Source organism: Stegastes partitus, unplaced genomic scaffold, assembly GCF_000690725.1.
Source record: "Stegastes partitus isolate 25-593 unplaced genomic scaffold, Stegastes_partitus-1.0.2 Scaffold1819, whole genome shotgun sequence".
Lineage (NCBI taxonomy): Eukaryota > Metazoa > Chordata > Actinopteri > Pomacentridae > Stegastes > Stegastes partitus.
Window position 1 is genome coordinate 30,743 of NW_007579550.1, and position 20,799 is coordinate 51,541.

Genomic DNA, 20,799 nt, shown 5'->3' on the forward strand with positions numbered 1-20,799 from the left:
ATGAAAAAACATGAACAATGAATAATGTACAATATTTAAATGTTTACATCTTGTCATATGGACTTGGTGGCTAACCATTTGAGCTCCTGATATTGATCCACAGTACCATAATACTGCTACTGTTTCTACAATCGACAATAAAAATTATCGTGCCGCTAATAGGGGCACAAAAGAGTAGACACAATCTGCTCACTGTTTTCATTCCTGGTTCATTCCCAGATTTAAAATGTTCAGTGCAGTATCACTTCAGTGTTTCATTCGTTTGGTTTTTGTAGGGTTGCCTTATAGTCAATCTTTTGTGCTCTTTAGTTTGTCCACATAAACATTCTCCCCCCCTCGCTCTCTCTCTCTCTCTCTCTCTCTCTCTCTCCACCCTCTCATAGAAAATTAATGAGCACAAACACAAGCACACACCCCTCTCTGGAGGCTGGTCTGTCCTCAGCCCTTCCTGCTTGTTGGTTGCAGCTGTAGCCTGCGTTGCCATGACGTCACGCTGATCGATCCTGGTCCCAGTGCAGTGGGAAAGCACAGAGACAGAAAAAGGCAGCTGAGTGAAACAGGCTGGCAGAGAGTGCGAGGATAAGGTGGGAGGGAACAGGGGGGAGGAGGAGGAGAGAAGAGAGGGCAGTGTGAAGCCACACCGATATTCCATGGAGGGCGGGACACTGAGGCAGACACACACAAGCAGCTACTACAGAAATAGTCACCGTACAGCACCGTGCAGGTCAAATATATTGTGTAGTGGTGTGGTATTATAGCGTGCGTGTGTGTTTTTCTCAACATGGGTTATCACTTGACGCACACCTGCACATTATTCTCTCCGCGACCAAATAATTAATGTCATTCACGACTGGGCAGGCTCGGCACACTGCATTGACATAAGGTAGGGTGAAGGGGAGGGGTGTGTGTGTGTGTGTATATTTACCACATTTGTGTATCTTTTGTATTTACTCTGTACATGCCTGCTTACATTTTCAGTGCCTCTATTTAAATGTGTAAACATGTATGGGTATTTAGTGTATGCACCCAGTTGTTTGTCAAGCAACCGAGGTTACTAATGTAAGCGTCCTCTTGAGCCATCGTGTCAGGAGATTCAGGCTGTAAGCCATGTGACTCCACAAAGAGCTGCAGGGATTGGCTGAGGCCATCTGTGACCTCAGCATACTGCCTCTGTCCCTCCTCAACACTGCCACCCCCCCCCTCCCAAACACACACACAGCCCTCCCTCCCTCTCAGTCTCTCTCGCTCCCTCTCACCCTCCCCTCTCCCTACCCTGCCTCTTTTTTTTTTTTTTTTTTCCTTCAGTTAGCTTTTTCCCCACCTCTCAGCATCCTCGGCTGTGTGTAGGTCAGAGCCGCAGTAGCAGCAGCAGTAGGAGTAGCAGCAGCATCCATGGCTTAAGCCCGAGTTCTGATCGACAGCTAGCCTGGCCCCTACCCCTCCTCTTTCCTCTCTCTCTTTTTCTGTCTCTCTCTCTGTATATATCTCTCCTAGGCCAGTTGACAGGCAACGTCTGGGGGTGTTGGAGGCTCACAGTTAGCCAGGGCGTTAGCCACAGGCACACAGCTGCTCCGCTGCCCATCAATTCTACTGTATATCTGTAACCGGGGGCTTCTTCTCTTCTCCCCCTCCCTACACCTCCTGCTTTCATTTCAGGCTCCTTGGAGATAGAGGAATGCAAATCTGCAACCATGATGGAAGGTAAGAATTTTTTTTTTCTTCCTGTTGTCAAATCAGGGTAATCCTCCTTTATGTCCCTGTCCTACAGTGCTTCAGCTTGCTGGCAAGTGTGTATATCAGTGTTTATATTTGGGAGGTTCAAATGTCATAAGCGGCCCTTCTATTTTGAGTGAATGCATTTCGGTGACTTGCATGTTATTCTTAGGAAAAGGGCACCGCCACTGAATGTCTACCACAGAGGCACAATGGCGAGGCTAATTGAAGCGTGTGTACCTTTGTGAGTGTGTGTGTGTGTGCATATGTCTGAGTGCCCCCCCCACCCCCCTTTTCCCGCTTCCCATCGTAAAGGATTATTTGGATTTATTGTGCAGGAGAGCTTATGTGCCCAGCTGGCTCACTTGTATAAATTCTCTTTGTATGGTGTGTTCTGAAACACAGGCACACGCTCAGTGTGCTGTATGACTGTGCTGCGTGCTCACACTACATTGCTATTTCACCCAGCACTCGCATGTGGATTGCATGTCTATATGGGGGAGTGCATGCGTACATTTGCACCCACCCATAGCTGGATGGATCCATTTCCAAGTGTAATAATGAAAATGAGAATTGATGATTGTTTTAGTATCATGTCCCTTTAATTGATGACATCACCAGGGGCAGGCCAGTAATATAGGGATGAATCGTTACAGCTCTGCAGCTGGTACTCGAAACCCTTCATCCTTCTGTGTCTTTCATTTTATATACGTTGTTCAAATATTCTATACTGAATGACTAGTTTTCATTTGTAGCGGATAAACCTACCATTTCAACTTGTTTTTAATCAACCTTGAATTATGTAAGATTTCATAGGTGACATTTTAAAGCCACAAATATGAAAAATGGAAAAGATTATAGTTATTGCTGACTGTCTGTCATTAACTGCCTCTCCTAGACGCAAGATGATGTTCAAGCCTGTTTATTCCAGTGCATTTAGTAAATATGGTCGATGCCAGGGTGTCTGCTGCAAAGACAGTCTTATTAGCATGTTGTCTGGTTGTGAGTGTGTTTGTTTGACTAGTAAGTATTTGAAAATTAGTGGACATTATTTGTGTTTGTAAATGTGTTGCACAAAAGTAGGTAGACAGAATTTTCAGTGACAGGTTTCCAATATGTTGTATTTTGTATTTTTCTGTGCTGTTTATCAGCTATATTTAATTCACAATCCAAATACCCTTTTTTCTGGTGTGAATATTCAGCTTCAGCTAACTTACAGCTACGTTTACAAAGGTGGCACTAGAAATATTGTGAACTGAACTGAACTGAAATGGACATTTGACAACAATGGCAACGTACATCTGTTGGACTGAATGAGGACGTTAATGCAGGAATTTTGCCGACACCTGGTGTGCTGATATTTTTCAACTCATTTTGGTTGTCGATACAGCTTTATGCCAATATTTTGTCCACCTAGTGACAGAATAGATGAGAACTCTCCTGTTGTGGAATTAACATATTATTCTGCCTCCTTTTATCGTAATGGCCCACTGGCAGATGTAAACATAAAATGTAATGCTTTCATATGTGCATCTTTACTAAGCAAAGATTTATAAAAGGGAAAAAAGCAACTGTACCTTACAGGTATGATATGCCATCTTTATTTTTTCCCTAAAATTTTCAAACAAAACTGTAAACTGTTAACGTTGCAGGCCTTATCAGCCTGCAGTTTGAACCAATGTCAATATTTCATTTTAAAGCCTTTGCTAGCAAATACCAATGATGGTCGATGATAATGATCGCCGTACATCCCAACTGTTGAAAAGATTCGTTTTCAGGTTATTGATTATAGGAGGCCATCACTTAGATATTTCCATCCAATGCTCTATGATCACCAGCCTGCTGTGTGATGTCAGTGTACTGTAGATTTGAAACTGAATCAGCTTAAACTTAATCAGCCAAACTATCTGGTAAGACAGCATTGGCTTCTCTTGAAGGGTTTGATAACAGTGAATTGTCATAGTACTGTATCATCAAAAGGATAAAGCTGGCCCGACAGCAAAGAGCAGGTTGTCATTACAGCTATCATCACTAGCATCACTGATTTATAAGACATCATTATACAAACTATGACTGTCTCAGTAGGTTATGAGTTACAGTGCACTCAATGTGTTCAGAATTTGTTTGGTCTTGCTGTGACTCTTTTCACTTTGTTATGATGGGATTTTGAATGTAGTTTGATAAAGAGGAAAATCTTTGTGAATGATTTTATGTAACAGAACAGTTAAAATCGGTATTTGATGAGTATTAGAGTTTGGTTTTAGTGATCATTGTCCAGTAGCTTGTATGCGAAGCCCTATGATAAAAAGGTCATACCCACATACCCCCACACCCACATAGGGTGATTAGGCAAAGTTTTACGCATTTTGATGTGCAAACATTCTTAACTTGTATTTTTGCACGTCATGATGTTGTATATATCCCAGATATTGAACTACTTGTGGACAATGTTTCCAAGTCTCCAGCATATATATTTTTAAAAATTGTAGAACACACAATAGATTAAGTCCCTGATTCTTAACAGAAATTTCAAACAAGAAACAAAATCTGTGCTTTTGCCACGTGTAACTCAAGTGGATGGCTTGCTTTTAGGCAACCTATAAATAAATGCATCTCCACAATATGAAGCGCTAAATTTTAAATCCAGCAAAATTGGGGAAGACAGAAGTCCTTTCTCTCCTGTCCTTCTCTGGCCACATCTGATGGGTGTTCAATATTGGAATATAAAACGATCTGTGTAGCTTTAAATGGCAATTTTGTAGCTGCTGATAACTTGTTTGATAAAACCACTGTTTTCCACTGCATTTTTTTGTTGTTGTTGTTGTTGTTTAGTTTTGGGGGATTTTTCCGCTAGTGATGTGGCCAATTCATTACTTGCTGTAGATTCTAAGAGTTCACTTAGCGCAGATAGTCTCAGTCCCTTCTTTTTAAAATTGTCTGTGTTTTTAACCTTTCATCTCTCCCTGGTACATTTCCTGAAGTCTGTAAGGCCACTTATGTGACCCCTTTGTATAAAAGCTGTGGGACATCTGACCTCAGTAATACCAGGCCTTACATCAAATAATAATTTCTAACAAAAATACTAGAATTTCTTGCAAATAATCAGCTTCATAATTTCAACATACTCTATTTTAAGGATCTAGTTTGAAATGGCTTTGGATAAAAAAAAAGTGACACTGTGCTGCTCCTGTTGTTGATCTGTCTAATGCATGTCTTGATCATACATGAGTTAATCACATTTTGTCACAGTGTTGGAACTGATGAAATGACTTTATTAATAATTGGTTTCAGAGTTGCGTCATGGTCAGACAGCAGTATGTGGAAAAGTTAGATCTGAATTTGAGCAAATTGCAATTAATGTCCCTCAAAGATCAATGTTGGGGCCTGTTCACTATTTGTATCATGGTGTCTTAAAACTGGGTATAAAGTGCATCTTTATGCTGATGATACCATTTTGTACTGTAGTGAGGATCCTGTACATTCTGCTGTTAAATACCGTCAGCGCTGCTTTGCATCTTTGCACATTACATTGAATAACCATAAATTAGTTTTGCGCTGCTTTGCATCTTTGCACGTTACACTGAATAACCATAAATTAGTTCTTAATGTGGATAAAGCTACGTATAGCAGTTTCGCCATTGTCAAAATATTGATTATGATAATATTTCTGCTGTGAATGGCCCAAATATTTTAAGAGTCATAAAGTAAAAGTATCTTGCAATTTGGATTGATGAGAAGGTGATTTTTAATTATCATGTGACTATGTTTGTGAGCAATTGGTGCTTTTGGAGGCAACTTTTTGATAGATACGTGCAGTAATGAGGCTTTTCAAACAACAGAGACCCTAATTTGATGCTCTGTCTCCAGAAAAGAGAACTGGTGCTGCAGTTAGTATGTATTGTACTGGGTGGTTGATTCTGTAATTCCCGAACAGAACTGGTGTGCAAGTGAGAACCAAACCAATTCTCTGTAGATTGAAAAGAATTATGTGTGATAATTAAGTGTTATAAGTGTTAAAATGCTCACCATTGGGAGCTGTACTCAAAAGTTGGGTGGCCAACCTTTTCTGTAAGGTGTGATAGACAAAGATTTATTTATTTATAAAGCCCTTCCTGTTTTTTTTTACCCCTTTACATTACCTTATTGCTCTCTTTAATGTTGACTTATATCGATTACACTCAAATGATTGGATTACATTACAGGTGCCGGATGTTTTTACTGAGCCTGGAAAATCCAGTTTTACTCAGCGTGCACCTGCAACCTAGAACACCTTGCAGAGCAAAGCTTGACCTATTTTTGTAATTTAAGTTTTGAATTTTACCTTATTTAACTACAGCTATTCTTGTATTAGTGGACCTCTCTGTTTTCGATTGTATTTGCTTTATTTACATGTAAATAAAACAATTAAATCTCTTTTCGTCTTGCAGGCCACTGCAGTGTAACTCGATACCATTATATGGCAGTGCTGAACCATGATATAAAGTCACAATAGTTGAGTTTCTCAGAAATAGTACATTCACAGGACTGATCATTTTGACAATACATAGTTTTTTTTCAATACAGAAATCTTCAACATTATCTCTAGACTGGAAAATAATGACCTAATTCATTACTACTCCTCCTGTGCAAGAGTGCTGCCCTGTCATCAACTGCATTTGTCATGAGCCAAGTTGTTAGGTAACAGTTGCAAGGAAAAAATAGGCTGTCTGCTAACACCTTCCCTTCCATTAGCATGGCTAGCACAGGCTTAGTGTGGACTCTGTGAGGGCAGGATTACAGTCAGGTGTTAAAATTGGATGCTAATCCTTGTTAGCTCTGCTTTTTAAAGCCCAGTGCCATGGCCAGCATGATTGTCCCTGAGTAACATAGGGCAGAAGTTGTGGGGTAGTTACTTAATCATAATTCAGGGTCAGCAAAGAGGACCCTGAATAGCTTGTTTTCATATTAATGATGGCGCATCCATTGCCTCTAGACACAATACAGAGAATGGAATAGATAGAAGACAAGATTTTGTGGAGAAGCTGTGCAACAGTAACAACTTAATGGAGCAATGCTACCTCACAGTCTACATATGTAAATATCTGTGGCTGGTTGATGCATAATTTAACATGGATTGGCAGGTATTGTTGTTTTTTAGCTGTTGTTGAATGAAAATTAGGACGGGAGCATCTCAGTTTCAAACAGACTGACCTGAGTGTAGCAGGTCTGTTCCACTGCCATGTTTATATAAAGGAGATTTTTGTATGAACCGTTGAGGAACATATCTTGTTTTACAATATATGCGTCGTTCACAATGCATACAGTCAAAAAGACAAATTAAATAATTGATAATAACTAATTGTATATACTGTTCCGTCCTTCACTAAAGTCTTTTTTTTTTTTTTTTGTCCTACATTGCCATGTTTGTTTGCTATGAAATTCCTGGATTTCTGTGTGAGGTTACCATATGTGTGGTTGTGGTGCACATTGGTAGGCTCATGACATTTTAAGGAACAAATCTCCTGTGTGTTTTTGTGTAGTCATAAAACTCTGCACTTTCCGTGTGGTCGTGGCCGCTCTGATTTTCACAGCTTCCCTCGAGGTAATCGCTGTGGTGCAGCATGAGATTCCTGATCACACTGGAGTTTGAGGGTAGTAGCTATAAGTAGGAGGCTCAGACACCATCAAGGTGGTAGGGAGGTTTTATAGATTCAGCTTTTGTGTAAGAACAGTTTATTATGTCTAGACTCACATAAGTGACTATCTCTTTCTTAATATCCAATAATCTGACAGTATCTGGCTATTCAGATTGGAGGATTGTGTCCTTCTTTGTGTGATTGTTTTCCCATTCATCTAAGACATACTCTCCAGATGGTATGATATTCAGCATGATATTTGTGGTATCTATGATCCATAATTGATTTGGTAAAATTGCTCAGCTTTCATCTACTCATTGTTTGGTTAAAGGACCACATTATCTTGAAAGCCCATGTGCTGCTTACCAGGCGATTTGCTGTAAATATCCTTGTTTTGCCGAGTACGAATCTAAACGTTTTTACTAACAATCTGACCTTTCCTCTACCATTACCATGAAATCAAAACTTCCTCTTGTGTGCAAAAACATCAAAATATATTAAGCAGACTACCCTGACATTTTCACTTTCTCCCAAGAGCCTAAACATTTTGCATTTTAGATGCTTTCTCTTGTTTCACCCCAGGCCAAATTGTAATGTTTGCACACAAAATATCATATGAGTAGATTGTTGTGAAATTTGCTAATCGTGTTTATGTTCCCAGTGGAACAACCCTTGTAATTTTAATGACCCCGTGGCATTTCCTCTGGCACCACCATAAGGAGACAGTTAACATTGTAGTCTCAGCACAGATAAGGTGCTAAGAATAACAAAATCGATGTGTCTTCAGTATGTTTGCAAAATGTTGTTGAGTACATTACACAATTTTGTGGATTGTAGTAAACATTTTTGCCTGTCATAGATGGGCTTCAGACGTATAGTCGTTTTAATCCTAGTTACTAGCAGTAGGAATTAGACTGTCACAGAGAGGCCCTGTATTTAGAGCTTGCCTGGCTGAAACTTGGATAAACCCTTGACTGGAATGCTGCATAGCAGAGGGCAAAGAGGACATCAGGCCATATGGTGGGCTCCACGCTATTCCTTTAATGGCCTCTTAGCTGATTTTACTTCAAATTCTAACGTAATTATTTTTAGCTTTTATGAACGTCTCAAATAGTTAATCATACAAGTATAATTATATTGTTTTTGCTATCATATAGTTAAAAATTAATTAAGTTCTGAATACCCATGTGTCATGGCATACAAGCTCATTGGGTCATATCCACAGACTTGGCAAAAGGAATATCAGCATGAAATATCTCTTTCAGCTAAGTTTTAATAAAAGCATCATGACATTGCTGCTGAGATCTTTGTGGATTAAGCGGTCTGTGCAGTTTGTAGGTCTAATTCCAGCTCTTGGACTGCAGCTTAGCATAAACCTATCAATATTATCAAATGTGGTACAACAAGCTCCAATATCTGTCGTTATTACATTTTTAAAAATGTTGACAAACTAGCAATTAATAAAACAGCAGCATCATATTGAGCGCTTAAAGCATCTATATGCTGTTGCATTTTTGTACTTTGAGGTCTGATGGCATGAACACACATACTGGGGGTAATAGCACACTCATGTGTCCCCAGTTTTATCTGCAAAGACCTAAACTGCATCAGGGGAATTAGATTTCTGAAACACAACTCCAACAACACTAGTGATTAAAACTGCAAGCAGCGTTGGTCGGGTCCTCGGTCTGCGTTGGACCCTCATGCCCGTCTGACCTCCATTTTGACACAATTTAAACCTGCTTTAAGTTGAAGGAGCCATTTTTCTCTCTCTGCTCAAGGACCCCTGCTTGCTGCAGCAAGTAGGGGTCCTCGGACCCTAATTAAAGCTGCAAGCAACGTTTGTCGGGTCCTCGGTCCGCGCTGCGACCGCATGCCCGTCTGACCGTTCTTCAAGTTAATCGTGCTTTAACCCTAGAACACTAACGCTAAAATTAGCAACACTATCACTAACACCGGGTATATTTTACCCGATATAATAATCTGGATAAAATATAGTTTTCATTAATTTATGTCAAAGTACAACACTGTATGACAAATTGTAATACTCTTCTTTAATTTCCTAATATACAATATCACATACATTTTTTTTTAAAAAGGTACCATGGGGGACCCTATAAAAAGGCAGCAAAATTATTGAAAAATCAGGTAATCCGTAACGAGAAATTTCCAAACAGAAAAAATAATGGAGTTGGGAACTTGTTCTTTGGTCCAGCCATTCCTGGGACATGTGAACCTTGTCTGGTGAAGGTACAGTCTTCCTGCATCACTGACAACTGTGGCAGAGATTGACAAAAAATGGCATTTTTTCAGAGGGGAAAAATTACCAAATTTTTTTGACTACATGAATTTCCTTGGAAAGACTCCATACCAGAACCAAACTGAGCCTTCACCAGACAAGGCTCACATGTCCCAGTCCTACAATTTGTCATACAGTGTTGTACTTTTACATAAATTGATGAAAACTATATTTTTTCCGGAATATTATATTGGGTAAAATATACCCGGCGTTAGTGATGGTGTTTTAATCTGTACGACATTCCTACTGGGTGCTAGGTCCATTTTAGTGTGTTTTTCTGTAACTAGGTGGCGCTAGAGAGCCTTTTCTTGTTTGTTTTTTTTTCATTTTATCAAATTTTTCGCCGACTCGGACGTGCGTGCCAATTTTGGTGAGTTTTTGAGCATGTTTAGGGGGTCAAATTAAGGGTAACGTGTTCGTCAGGAAAATAAGAATAAAGAAAGAAACGAAGCGAGAACCTGCTTGCTGCAGCACGTAGGGGTCCTCGGACCCTAAAAATACTTCAGTCATGAATGGCATTTTCTGTGTTCCTGTTAAACTACAATTGAACTCGTAAAACTGTGTTAGATTGTAGATGAATGTTTTCTTCCACTTCTAGTTACAAACAGGCTACTGTTATACAACTGTTAACAGACACAATGACACATGACATTACCACAAAGACATTATTAATCAGTTCAAGAGGCTTTGGGCTGCGTCCAAAGTCACTCCCTCTATACTATATAGTGCACTGCATTTACTGTGCACCTTTTTATTTGAGTGTCCGATTTATCTATGTGAATTTATTCAGTGTATAGTGCAATGGAATAAATAAGTACTGTGCATGGCATGTGCGTCACTTTCTGCTAACAATCCTACAATGTGTCACATTGTGTACATGCCAAAATTGTGCCGTTGTGTGACTCAACAGCTGACGACAGTGACACAAAATAACAACGATAAATAACTGTCCAAAATCTCACTCTGTAGCTTAATATGGAGTAAATTATTGTGACCATTATATAGGGACTAGTGAATGAGTGACCAAGAGGGTGATTTTGGACAAGAGATGTCAAATAGCCAGCATGCCTCCAGGTCAACTCTGTGAAGGTGCAAGTGCAAATTTGCATATATTCCTTGTATTTCTGAATAAATAGTCATTTGCTGTGTTGATATTGGCCCAAAAACATAAAGGATAGCAGCCAGTGGTGCACCACGTCTCTCACTGTGGTAGAAACATTGTGAGCTTTATGTTTTCTATTGAGGTCTTTTGTGCTCCACTGCTCCCCATCCCAGACCCAAATGAGTAATCTTATGTCTTGTCATTGTCCCAAACACATAACTCATACGGGCGGATGCACTGGAAACAACCCTCAGTAGCCTCGGAAAAAAATTATGATGGTATGAAACAGAGCAACACAGTGGCTATGAATGTGAAATGTAGAATTTTATCTTCCTGCCAATTAACACATAAGCACTTGCATACGGGCAAATTTAAGAGGAAAAAATACGTATGGGGTGTGGCACAAAAAAATCCCAAACTTGTTAGAGTGTTGTTCCCTATTAGTGATTAAAAGGTTCATACCCTCTGACATATAAAATCTCAGACATAATATGATGAAAGCGACCATGTTAGAGCTCTTGCTAATGTGTTTACACCCTGAGGAGGAGTTACTGTTTGAACACAAATAAATGCAAGACACTGTGTCTTACCTTAAATATGTACAAGGGATGGAGATGGGGAGGGGGCAGGCTTCTTCTGACGTCAGTATTTATATTCTAGAAATGTGACAAGTCTGAGTCACTGGCTTTTTCTATAAATAACACAAGCGTATGCATGGATGCACACACAACAATGCCAGTATGAAAAACAAATGCACGTATATGTCTGTTCAGTCATCACAGTGCTGGTTTGTGTGTCTTCCTCGCAAAGTGTGGTACACAGACTAAGGCTCATTGTCGAATGTGTCGCAGCAGAATGGGTCCATTGTGGCCGTGCTTGACAGTAAGTTCGATAGAGACCCAAATGAACTTTCCCGCAACAAAGACATGCAGGGGCAGAGAATCAGGAGAGGAGCCGGTGAAGTGAAAGCACTCAAAATAATATTGCTTGTTCTTGTTCGCGCTCTTTGTAATACCATATTCATTCATAGACACAACATCCTCACAACAGCCAGTCCAAATTCTGTCTTGTTCTGTGTGCAGACACACCCACTAACGCACACACACATAGACAAGCTTATGTAATGATGCCCAAGATTCAGAGCTAGATAAACAGACATGTTTGTGTAATATAGTGGCAGCCGGGGAGAAGATGAGGTTCCCTTGCAGCATAATCAAACAGTTTTCTTGAATAAAGTTTCAGATTTGGCTAGAAAAGTGTCTTTATTTAGGAAGATCTTCAGATAAACACAACAGTTTAAACTGCTTAAGGTATTTGCACATTTGGCCGGATCAAGCTTTCATGATGTGAAGCAGTTACAAATGAAAAGTACTGCACACAATTTAGCCAGTAATTTCCAATGATTAAATAATGCTTTCCATGCACTAGTTGCTTCTAATCTCCCTATTAGTTCTATACTAGTTTGTTTAAATTGAGATGTTGTACATAGCACAATAAAAACACAAAGAAAGTAGCGCAGACTGCTAACCAACAGACTGTGCATGCTGTTTTTCAGTCTGACAGGGCTCACACCGAGATTTAGGAGCCCACTGTCAGAACAGTGAATGATTTGCTATTGTAGGTATGTACTTCAATTTAATCAGTGGCTGTAGTTTTATCATAAACTGGAAGGCTGCTCAAGAGAACAGTCCTCCGCCAACGTCTATGCCCTATCACACAGTTTTAAAGAAAGTGATCCAGATCCCCATCGAAATTTTATGAATTTTTCCTTTGACCATGATTCACCTCTACACCAAGTTTCAAGACATTCAGCCAGGTAGTTTTTGCATAATCTTGCTGACAGACGAATAGGACTGCAAACATATCGTGACGACAGAACAGTCTAGTGTTGTGGCTGTTGCTATTGCAACACTAATACCATCATTGGCACCCTGGGTGTGTTTGGGTTGTGGTTTAGGACAAGAAAGGGGCGGAAAGAGTCCCTGATAGATCCATCACCAAGCAGAATTCAGGCAAGAACCAATGGAATATAGTTCAGTGCTCTGTGATGGGCTTCATGCTGTTGTGTAGTTTTTAGACAAAGTTTGGTCAATGGCAGGCTGTACTGTTTTTATGAGTGATTCAGTGGATGGGGTTCAATAGTGTTGTATCAGATCCAAATCCAGTATCTAATCCACTTGTGTAATCTCACTGAATTAAATTGAATCTTATTAAGTTTGACTTTCATCATACAGGTAACTTGGAGATCAAACTTATATCAAGATATCAGTGATCAGATCTGTGATCATCTGTTGTTAGGCCGGAACCCAGAGATACTACAGTTTTTTGTGGTAGGTGCTACAGATGTTAATGATTAATCATTAATTAATTAATTGCCATTAATAATGAATTGATTAAATATGTAACCAATAAGGGGGGAGGCACACATGTTGAGGTGGAGCGTCTTACTAGTTAATGAGATGTAAGGTCACACAGGTCATCTTGCTGTGATTTACACTGTAGCAGCATGAGGAGGCAGTCACTCAAACTACAGACAGTTTGTTGCCAAGTGGAGAGCATTGTGGGGCTTTAGCTTGCAATGGGCCACCATGACAGAGACTTCCATGGCCAATAATGGCTTCCAGCTAGCGCTCACACATTAAATACAAGCAACAGTTCACCAAGACAGTTGTTATAGGGGCAGTCTAACTGAGCAATGGCTTTCTCAGTTTATAGAAAAATGTCCACTGTACATAAACCAAAATTGATTTGGTTATCACGACTGGTTGCTACAACCTGAAAATGCGATGAGCAGCAGAAGTTTAATTGTAGTTGTTCTGACAAACTGAAATAACATCTTGAACATGCTGACTTTTACATCTCAGTTTTTACAAACTTCTTGATCCAAATAGTTGGAGATCCTGATTCCCAACATTGAGCTTTATGAGCTCAAAATATTTATTTGTTGCATTTTTTTTTGTACTGAGACTGCTGTATTTAATTGTTCCTTTTTGACGTAGACACTATTGATTACAAAGGTCCCCTTTCTGTCTCCCTCCGACTTGAGGAACACACTGTCAAACAAGCTATTTTCAAAGTAGTGTATAAAGTAGAGTCCAAAGCAGTGCAGATCAGAGAGCATTCCAGAGTATCCAATTAGAGACGAGACAATGACACAGGGACACACAGAAAGAAGCTGACACAAGCTGGGAGATAAAGAGGGAGAGTGAAGAGGAGGCTATAAAGCTATTTTCTTAAACGTAAACAGAGTTAGGAGTGGTAGAGATAGAAAAGGAGATGATGTGAGTTAAAATGTCCAAGAAGGATAGCGTGAGAGGGGAAGAGATACGTACAGAGGGGGAATTTGTGCCAGAGCCCCAGAGGGAGAGGAAAACACAAATAGATACAGCGGATGGGACAAAGGGCAGCAGATCGTCATGAAAGGCCTGTATTTTGTTGAGTCACTTCCTTCTTGGTATGACATTAGGGGCATTTTTGGGAGCTGAACAGTTCATGTGGTAGGAAGGGAGATGTAGAACGGAAACAAGGGGATGCCCCGAACTTTGATTTCGTGTCATCATTACAGCTGTTACCTCTCTGTATCTGGATTCACACAAAATGGCAACCTCAGGCTTTTTGTCATTTCTGCCATCACTCCACCTCTCCCACAACTAAATCATGGATAGTTGTTGGAAGCTTGTTCACATCATTGAGCCAGGCAAATTGATATATTATAAACCCTCTCACTTTGATTTCATGCCCTAAATTAGTGACAATAGCAGCCCAACTCAGGTGGCGTCTCTGTCTTCACCCTGCCCTGCCTCATACCACCACTACTTTGTCTAAGAGCATTTCGCCTTCTGGAAATATCTTTCGCTTCTTTTCTCCCTGAGTGTCTCTTGTACTTCCTGCTATTGTGAAAGGGTCCCCTATGCTATCTTTTATATTATTGAGGGAGTGATGGTGGCAGGGAAACCCGGGGGGAAGTTGGATTTATTTGGCCATATAATATTAATGTCTTCTCTACATAATGTATTCATCTCCCAAGCTGACTTTTAGTGTTTGGCTCAGTGTCCTTCGACTGTACTTAATCAATTAATCAGCATGAAACATTATTGCATTTAACTGGATTGAGTTTGTGTGGTCTTTTTTCTCTGTTTGTAAGATCAACATCAGGGAACATGATCACTAAATAATGCACTGATGAGATGTAATGCATTGTTTTGGAGAACCCACTTACCCTCAGCTTGCATCAGCTCAGTTAGTGATTTCCTTAGTTTGTCTGAATACCTTTTAACAATGCCTGGAAAATGACATGAATCTGTTTTGCAATGTGTAGGAAATTATAAGGGGGAGAGTTGCAGAAGAATAATGCCATACATAAAGCAACATATGCTTTTTCATCTTTAGAAATTCATGATTGTGCTTCCATTTAGTGGAACATCTTTTTATAATCTATTTTCTTTCTCATTTCTTCTCTGATTGTTGACTCTAGAAAGAATTCTTTGCTCTTTGATTCTGCAAGCTGACATAAAAAAAAACAACAAAAAAAACATGCATTTTGTTGTTGAAGGAAAAATGTAGCAAAGGACAAATGGCCATGAAAAACAAGAAAGAGTCAGAACACCAGTTTTTCTTTTTAGCCTTGAGTTTTCATGTCCCTTCCTTCCTCTTGCCCTTCTTCCGTTTTATAAATGATTCCTTTCTGTACTAGAATTATTAGAAGTGGTTCTGTTTTTGCCCTTGTATGTGTGGCAAATCCCCACTTTGCTATATCTGTGGATGTGTCTGGGTCGAGAGCTGCATGTGTATTTGTGCTGTATGGCTACAAGCCATAGCAGTGCAAACAGATGTCAGTTTCAATCAGCGCAGGATGCACTAGCACAGTGACGCAGAGACACAGCTACAGGAAGAGATTAACAGCGTTTAGATTGATACTCGGTGGGTTGAGAGATGTAGTGATGAGGGAGGGATTTAAGGTTGGGGGGCTGGAGAGAGATGTAGGGATTGAGGGTGAGAGAAGTGTAATTCATGAAAGAGGGATAAATTCTGTGTTTTGAGGATGTGATTAAACAGAACAACATTGTGTGTGTAGCACTGTTCCACAAGCTGACATACTTTCAGTCTTGTTTTGTTTGCATGGTAAATTTCTGTTTGTGTACGAGGCATTATTTGTCTTTTCTCTGTGTATATTGAGCTATAGGCCTGATTTACATCCAGGCGTGTGTTCTGGAGCCAAAGGAAAACTCATAAGCAGAGTTACCTCCTTCATTATTGCATGCTGGATTGCATGCAATAATGCAAAATCATGTAGTTCAGCTTGCATGCATGCACACACGACACTGTGTGAAAATTGGTAAAAGTAATGATGTTACACAGCTGACTCTCGTGTTGTCACCCGCTTAAATGAAGTAATTGTTATTGACCCTCACTAAACAGTCACTGGTCCTCTGCCTCTATGTTTTTATCTAGCATTGAGCAGCCATCATTAGTGTGTGTGTGTATGTGTTTGTGTCGCAGAAATAATAAATGAAAAACGGTGCCACCACTCAGACCTTCAGAGCTTAATGTTGCAGATCTGAATCAATCTACTGTATGTTTGAATCAATTGGAATGGTATCCTGCCCATTTTAGCCATGACAATATATTTGGTTTCAGCCATCAGTCACTTCTTACATATAACAGATACACCAGTGAGCTACAAGATTAAAATCACTGACAGTAGAGGCATTGACATTCATAATCCAGTTGCAATGCAGTGTTCTGTTGGGAAATTTTGGGTCCTAGCATTCATGTGGATTTTACTTTGACACTTGCTACCTACCTAAACATTGCTGCAGTCCAGGGTCTCTTCCAGCAGGAGAATGCTCTCAACCACACCACAAAAACTGCTCAATAACTGCTTGAGGAACATGACAAAAAGCCCAAAGCGTTGACCCAGCCTCTAAACTTTTCAGTCTAATCAATCATCTATGGGATATACCAAAACAAGCCTTAACCACAGATGCCACACCTCAAAACCCACAAGGCCCAAAGGATTCAATGCCAACTTCTCAGTGCCAAACACCGGACACCCCCAGAGGTCCATGTTCTGACTGGGCAGCGCTGTTTTGGTGGCATGAGGGGATCCACACAGTATACGACAAGTGGTTTTACAGTTGTGACTAATCGGTGTAAATCAGTACTGGCATATATATTGCAGGAAGGGCTGCAGGGCTTATGTAGCATAATGTTTGAGGTGATAGAAAACTGTAATGCTACTAAATACACGATCCACTAGAGAGAGTACAGAGCAGTCATTTTTCATTTATAATAGAAGGTAGCAGTCAAAAGGAAGAATATTCCTTTGAAGTCATGGCTGCTAAACTTTGGGGCTCCCTCCCTGTGGACCTAGGATCTGTGAGCACCTACCTTAGACCTACCTTTGAGAAAAGTTCTATTTAAATCTATTTTTATTTGTTTCTGTCTTTCATCTTTTATTGTGAAGCACTTTGTGACGTCTGATCTAGAGAGGTTTAGTCAAGTGTGTCACTCCTGTGGGTCACAATTTGTTTGAAAGCCAATGTATTGCGAGAATGTTTATCTTAAAATTATTGGTTGATATTTATTTATCGTGTTGTTTTAAACTTGGGTCAGCTGTTCATAATTTATGATGTTATCATTACACACTGCTATCATATTACATGATAATGATGTAATGAATCAAGTAATGGATAAGAAAGAGTAACAACTACAGTTAATAAATCAAGACTTAGTGCGCAGGCTTGACATCACCTCTGATCAAAAGCTGTATCCTTCAAGATGACTCGTTCACTGTAGTTTTATATTCAACACTGAATTTAGTTAAAGAGGAAATCCCAACTTTGGCCAGTATATCTTTTATTTATTTTATAAGACTACAGCTACAAGTGTAATGGCAGTTTCATGTTTAGTCGATCTATACAATAAACATTCTTGCTTCAAAAATAAGTATGTTACTTTACATCATATAAAAGTTTATATGTAAGCCTATGTCCAGAGCTACTGGCCATGGGAATACTTTGACCTTAAACAGAAACAGCTCAGCCACTGTTTGAGAGAATGCGCGTATTGGAGTGAGTTTAATGTGGGCAGGATAATTTGGACTCGGCCCTTGGTTCTCAGTGTTTTCTTCTGCGAACAACACACTTATGTTTGCAAGAATAAATGTACCCATAAAGGTGCGCATGTTTGTGTTTGTGTGTGTGAGGTTATAAATGATGCTGGAGAGACGGTCCTTCTGCCAGTCACTGCCACAGCAGCTATCAGATGGATGACTCATAGCAGATAGGATTTCATTAGCAGACATCAGACCAGTCCACAGAATAGAGGAGCCATTGATTTTCACCGTATCAGCAGTGGGAGAGAGAGAGAAAGAGAAGGAAGGGATACTTGGGAGTTAGAGGTACTGAGAGAAAACTGCAACTGAGAGAAAACTGCACATCACTGAAACTAAACTACACGGCACAAAGGACCTGTCATCTGTAGTACCAGTGTAAGACTGCTGAACAGCACAGAAAGAAGTGTTTGCTGTACGCCGTTCAGTGTCTGTGTCTGTCACAGAAGTGGCAGCAAATTATTTTTGATATTCTGTTTTTCTCTGAGTCATCTTTATGCCAATATCATTTAGCAAATTGTTAAGATTTACCAGTGGAGGATGTGGAGAGAGACTTCTTTATTAGGCTTTTTACTGATAACTATGTTGTTGTGGAGAAGGCACTTTGTAATTCCAAGTGTATCTACTGTGTTTAATGCCAATGTTTTTGACCTGCAGTATTTCAGTTTGACACGTTGGCCGTTGTTTTCATAGCTTCCTCTTAGAAGTTCCTCTACCTTCACCCCAGACCTTTTGATAACCTGTGATTATTTCAATTAATTTAGTGTGGTTGTAGTAAAATCTGAATTCAAGCATAAACAAAAGGAACTCCAGTGATTCATGCAACGTTTATTTCAGCTGTGGGATTGTCTGTTGAAGAATGACTTCTGTTTTCATGGTAGACATGATAGGAAAATGCAGAGTTTAATCCAGCTGAACTGTCATCAGTGATACACAATCCTATTTGCTGCCTCTCAACTCCCAGTAGCCATAGTGTGTAATGTTAGAGAGCCAGAGGTGGTAGTGTGGCATGAATTAAGAGTCTTGTTGTTTTTACGTCTTTAAGTGTGATGTATTGGTTTTATTTAGTTTCATCAATCTTCCATTTTGATTTTGTGTTGCTAAAAATGCAGTATCAGACAAGTGAAACACTGATCAAGGCCTGGAAAGGACAGAAACAACTATAGATCACAGACCAAAAGAAGACTGATTAATGTCAAAGTGCTAACAAGTACATCAGTTTTTACAGCACTGTTAGCTATCCTGGGTTGCTGTGTCCTGCTGGGTGATAAAGGTCAAAAGAGCTTGAACAAAACAACCCGACAACGTTAGTTTCTCTTTGACTGGATTCTACAGAAGATGGTATCATGAGGAGAGGAGAGGGGGGAAACAAAGAAGTCTAAGTCAGCAGGATTGAAAAACTTGCACTGCTCCTCGTTGCACCAGATGGATCACTCCTGCTTTCTTTTAACATTTTCTTAGAGATTCAGTGCCTCATTGACCTTATTGTTCATGGACAGAGTGAGATTTATATTTTGGTATTCAGCATGCTTTCAAAAAACAAATGGGCGAAGCAAACCCACTCTGTGGCCAGAGTCCAATTTGTCCAAATTAAAAGGGAGAATGGAAGAAAAGGAAGTTACTCCCCTCACTTTCCCCTCGTGTTAACCTCTATCTATAGTTTCTGACAGTGATGCAGGGATAGAAATACCTTCCAGTCTTACTTCTCATGAATCGAGATTAGACTCTGTAAGTAGCCTTTACACATGAGCTGAATGTGTCGTCTTTGAAGGTTATTTGAGGACGATCTGCATTCAACACAAAAACAGGATCTTTGACAAACTCTTACACCCATGCTGAGGGGCTTTTTCCCAGAATCACAAGGTTCTGTTGTGTCCTGTTTCTCCTCCTGCAAGTCATAAGGCTCTCTGCAAATAGTTTTATTTGCTAGCATTTGGGAACTAAAGTGGAAATTGTTTTCGCTGCCTTTCAGAAGCTTTTTCTAGCCACCACCCTTAAAGAAACATCAGCATCTATTTACTGCAGCTTTTGCCTTTAATGAAAGTGGTATCCAAGCACAAAAACACCTGACTGTACATCTGTTGCCCACCACGTGTTTTGTGTACAGCGTGTAAGTGATTCGGTGTTTTATTATCCACAGGACTTTCACAAATCACGCAGACCAATGTACTTTTAACAGAATACCAATCCATCCAAACTATTCTGTGTAAACAAAATTGTGTTAACTTCACCTGTCAGTGCCCCAAAGCATCATCATTTAGGTGCCCCTAAGCATGCCATTTCATAATTACCTCTAAGATTCCATTCTTCTATAAAATATTTAGAATTTGTGGCTTAATTTCATCTCACTGAGCTAAAATTTAATATCCTGAAAAATATCAGCAAACAAAGGTTTCTTTTTAATCGAAGTGTGACCCAGAGTTGGAGGAGGTAGCAGCGCATAATCCAGCTCCTACTAGCACCCTTTACACTGTCTTGTAAGAGCATAGCAGTGAAATTCTACATCGTGCAAGCTGGTATGCATCTGCGTATGCTCTTATCTGTGTGTATGCATCTGCTGAGGAATGCTGTTTAGGACAGAGTCACAGTGTCTTTCATTTTTCATTACCTCAGTGCAGCAGTTGTTGCAGGATTTTCCTGCAATGGCCCTTTTTGTTGTTTTAGAAGTACAAGGTAGTTACATAACATGGAGTCACTGGCAACAATGTCTTTTTTTTCGTACCTTTGTGCCGCTTACACAACATGTGTACCCAATGTTAACAGTGCATAATGACAAGTGTTGAGCAAATAGACACAGAGCAGGTAGTTCACCATTGTAGAGGATTATAAAAAGAAAACATTACATTTGCTTAAATGGCCTTTCTACATGTTTTCTTAACCCTGTTTTTGTTCTTTTTGTGTATTCAAACTGTTGAAAATGGCTTGGGGAAAAATAAAACAGTTCATGAGTTATAAT

At 39.8% G+C, this 20,799-nt stretch overlaps 1 protein-coding gene across 2 annotated transcripts in view; it reads left to right on the forward strand.

The window, feature by feature from the left end:
- The first annotated feature begins 800 nt into the window (after positions 1-800).
- The window catches only part of sgip1a (SH3GL interacting endocytic adaptor 1a), a 66,994-nt gene continuing 46,995 nt past the window's right edge, over positions 801-20,799 (forward strand). Inside the window, exons 1-2 of one of the 2 annotated variants that reach the window (XM_008302453.1) lie at positions 801-883; positions 1,657-1,701. In XM_008302453.1, the coding sequence (XP_008300675.1) occupies positions 1,692-1,701 (10 nt within the window). In that variant the 5' untranslated portion in view covers positions 801-883; positions 1,657-1,691. Of the gene's footprint in view, positions 884-1,406; positions 1,702-20,799 lie in introns of those variants that run through there. The other variant, XM_008302452.1, reaches the window with a different exon arrangement.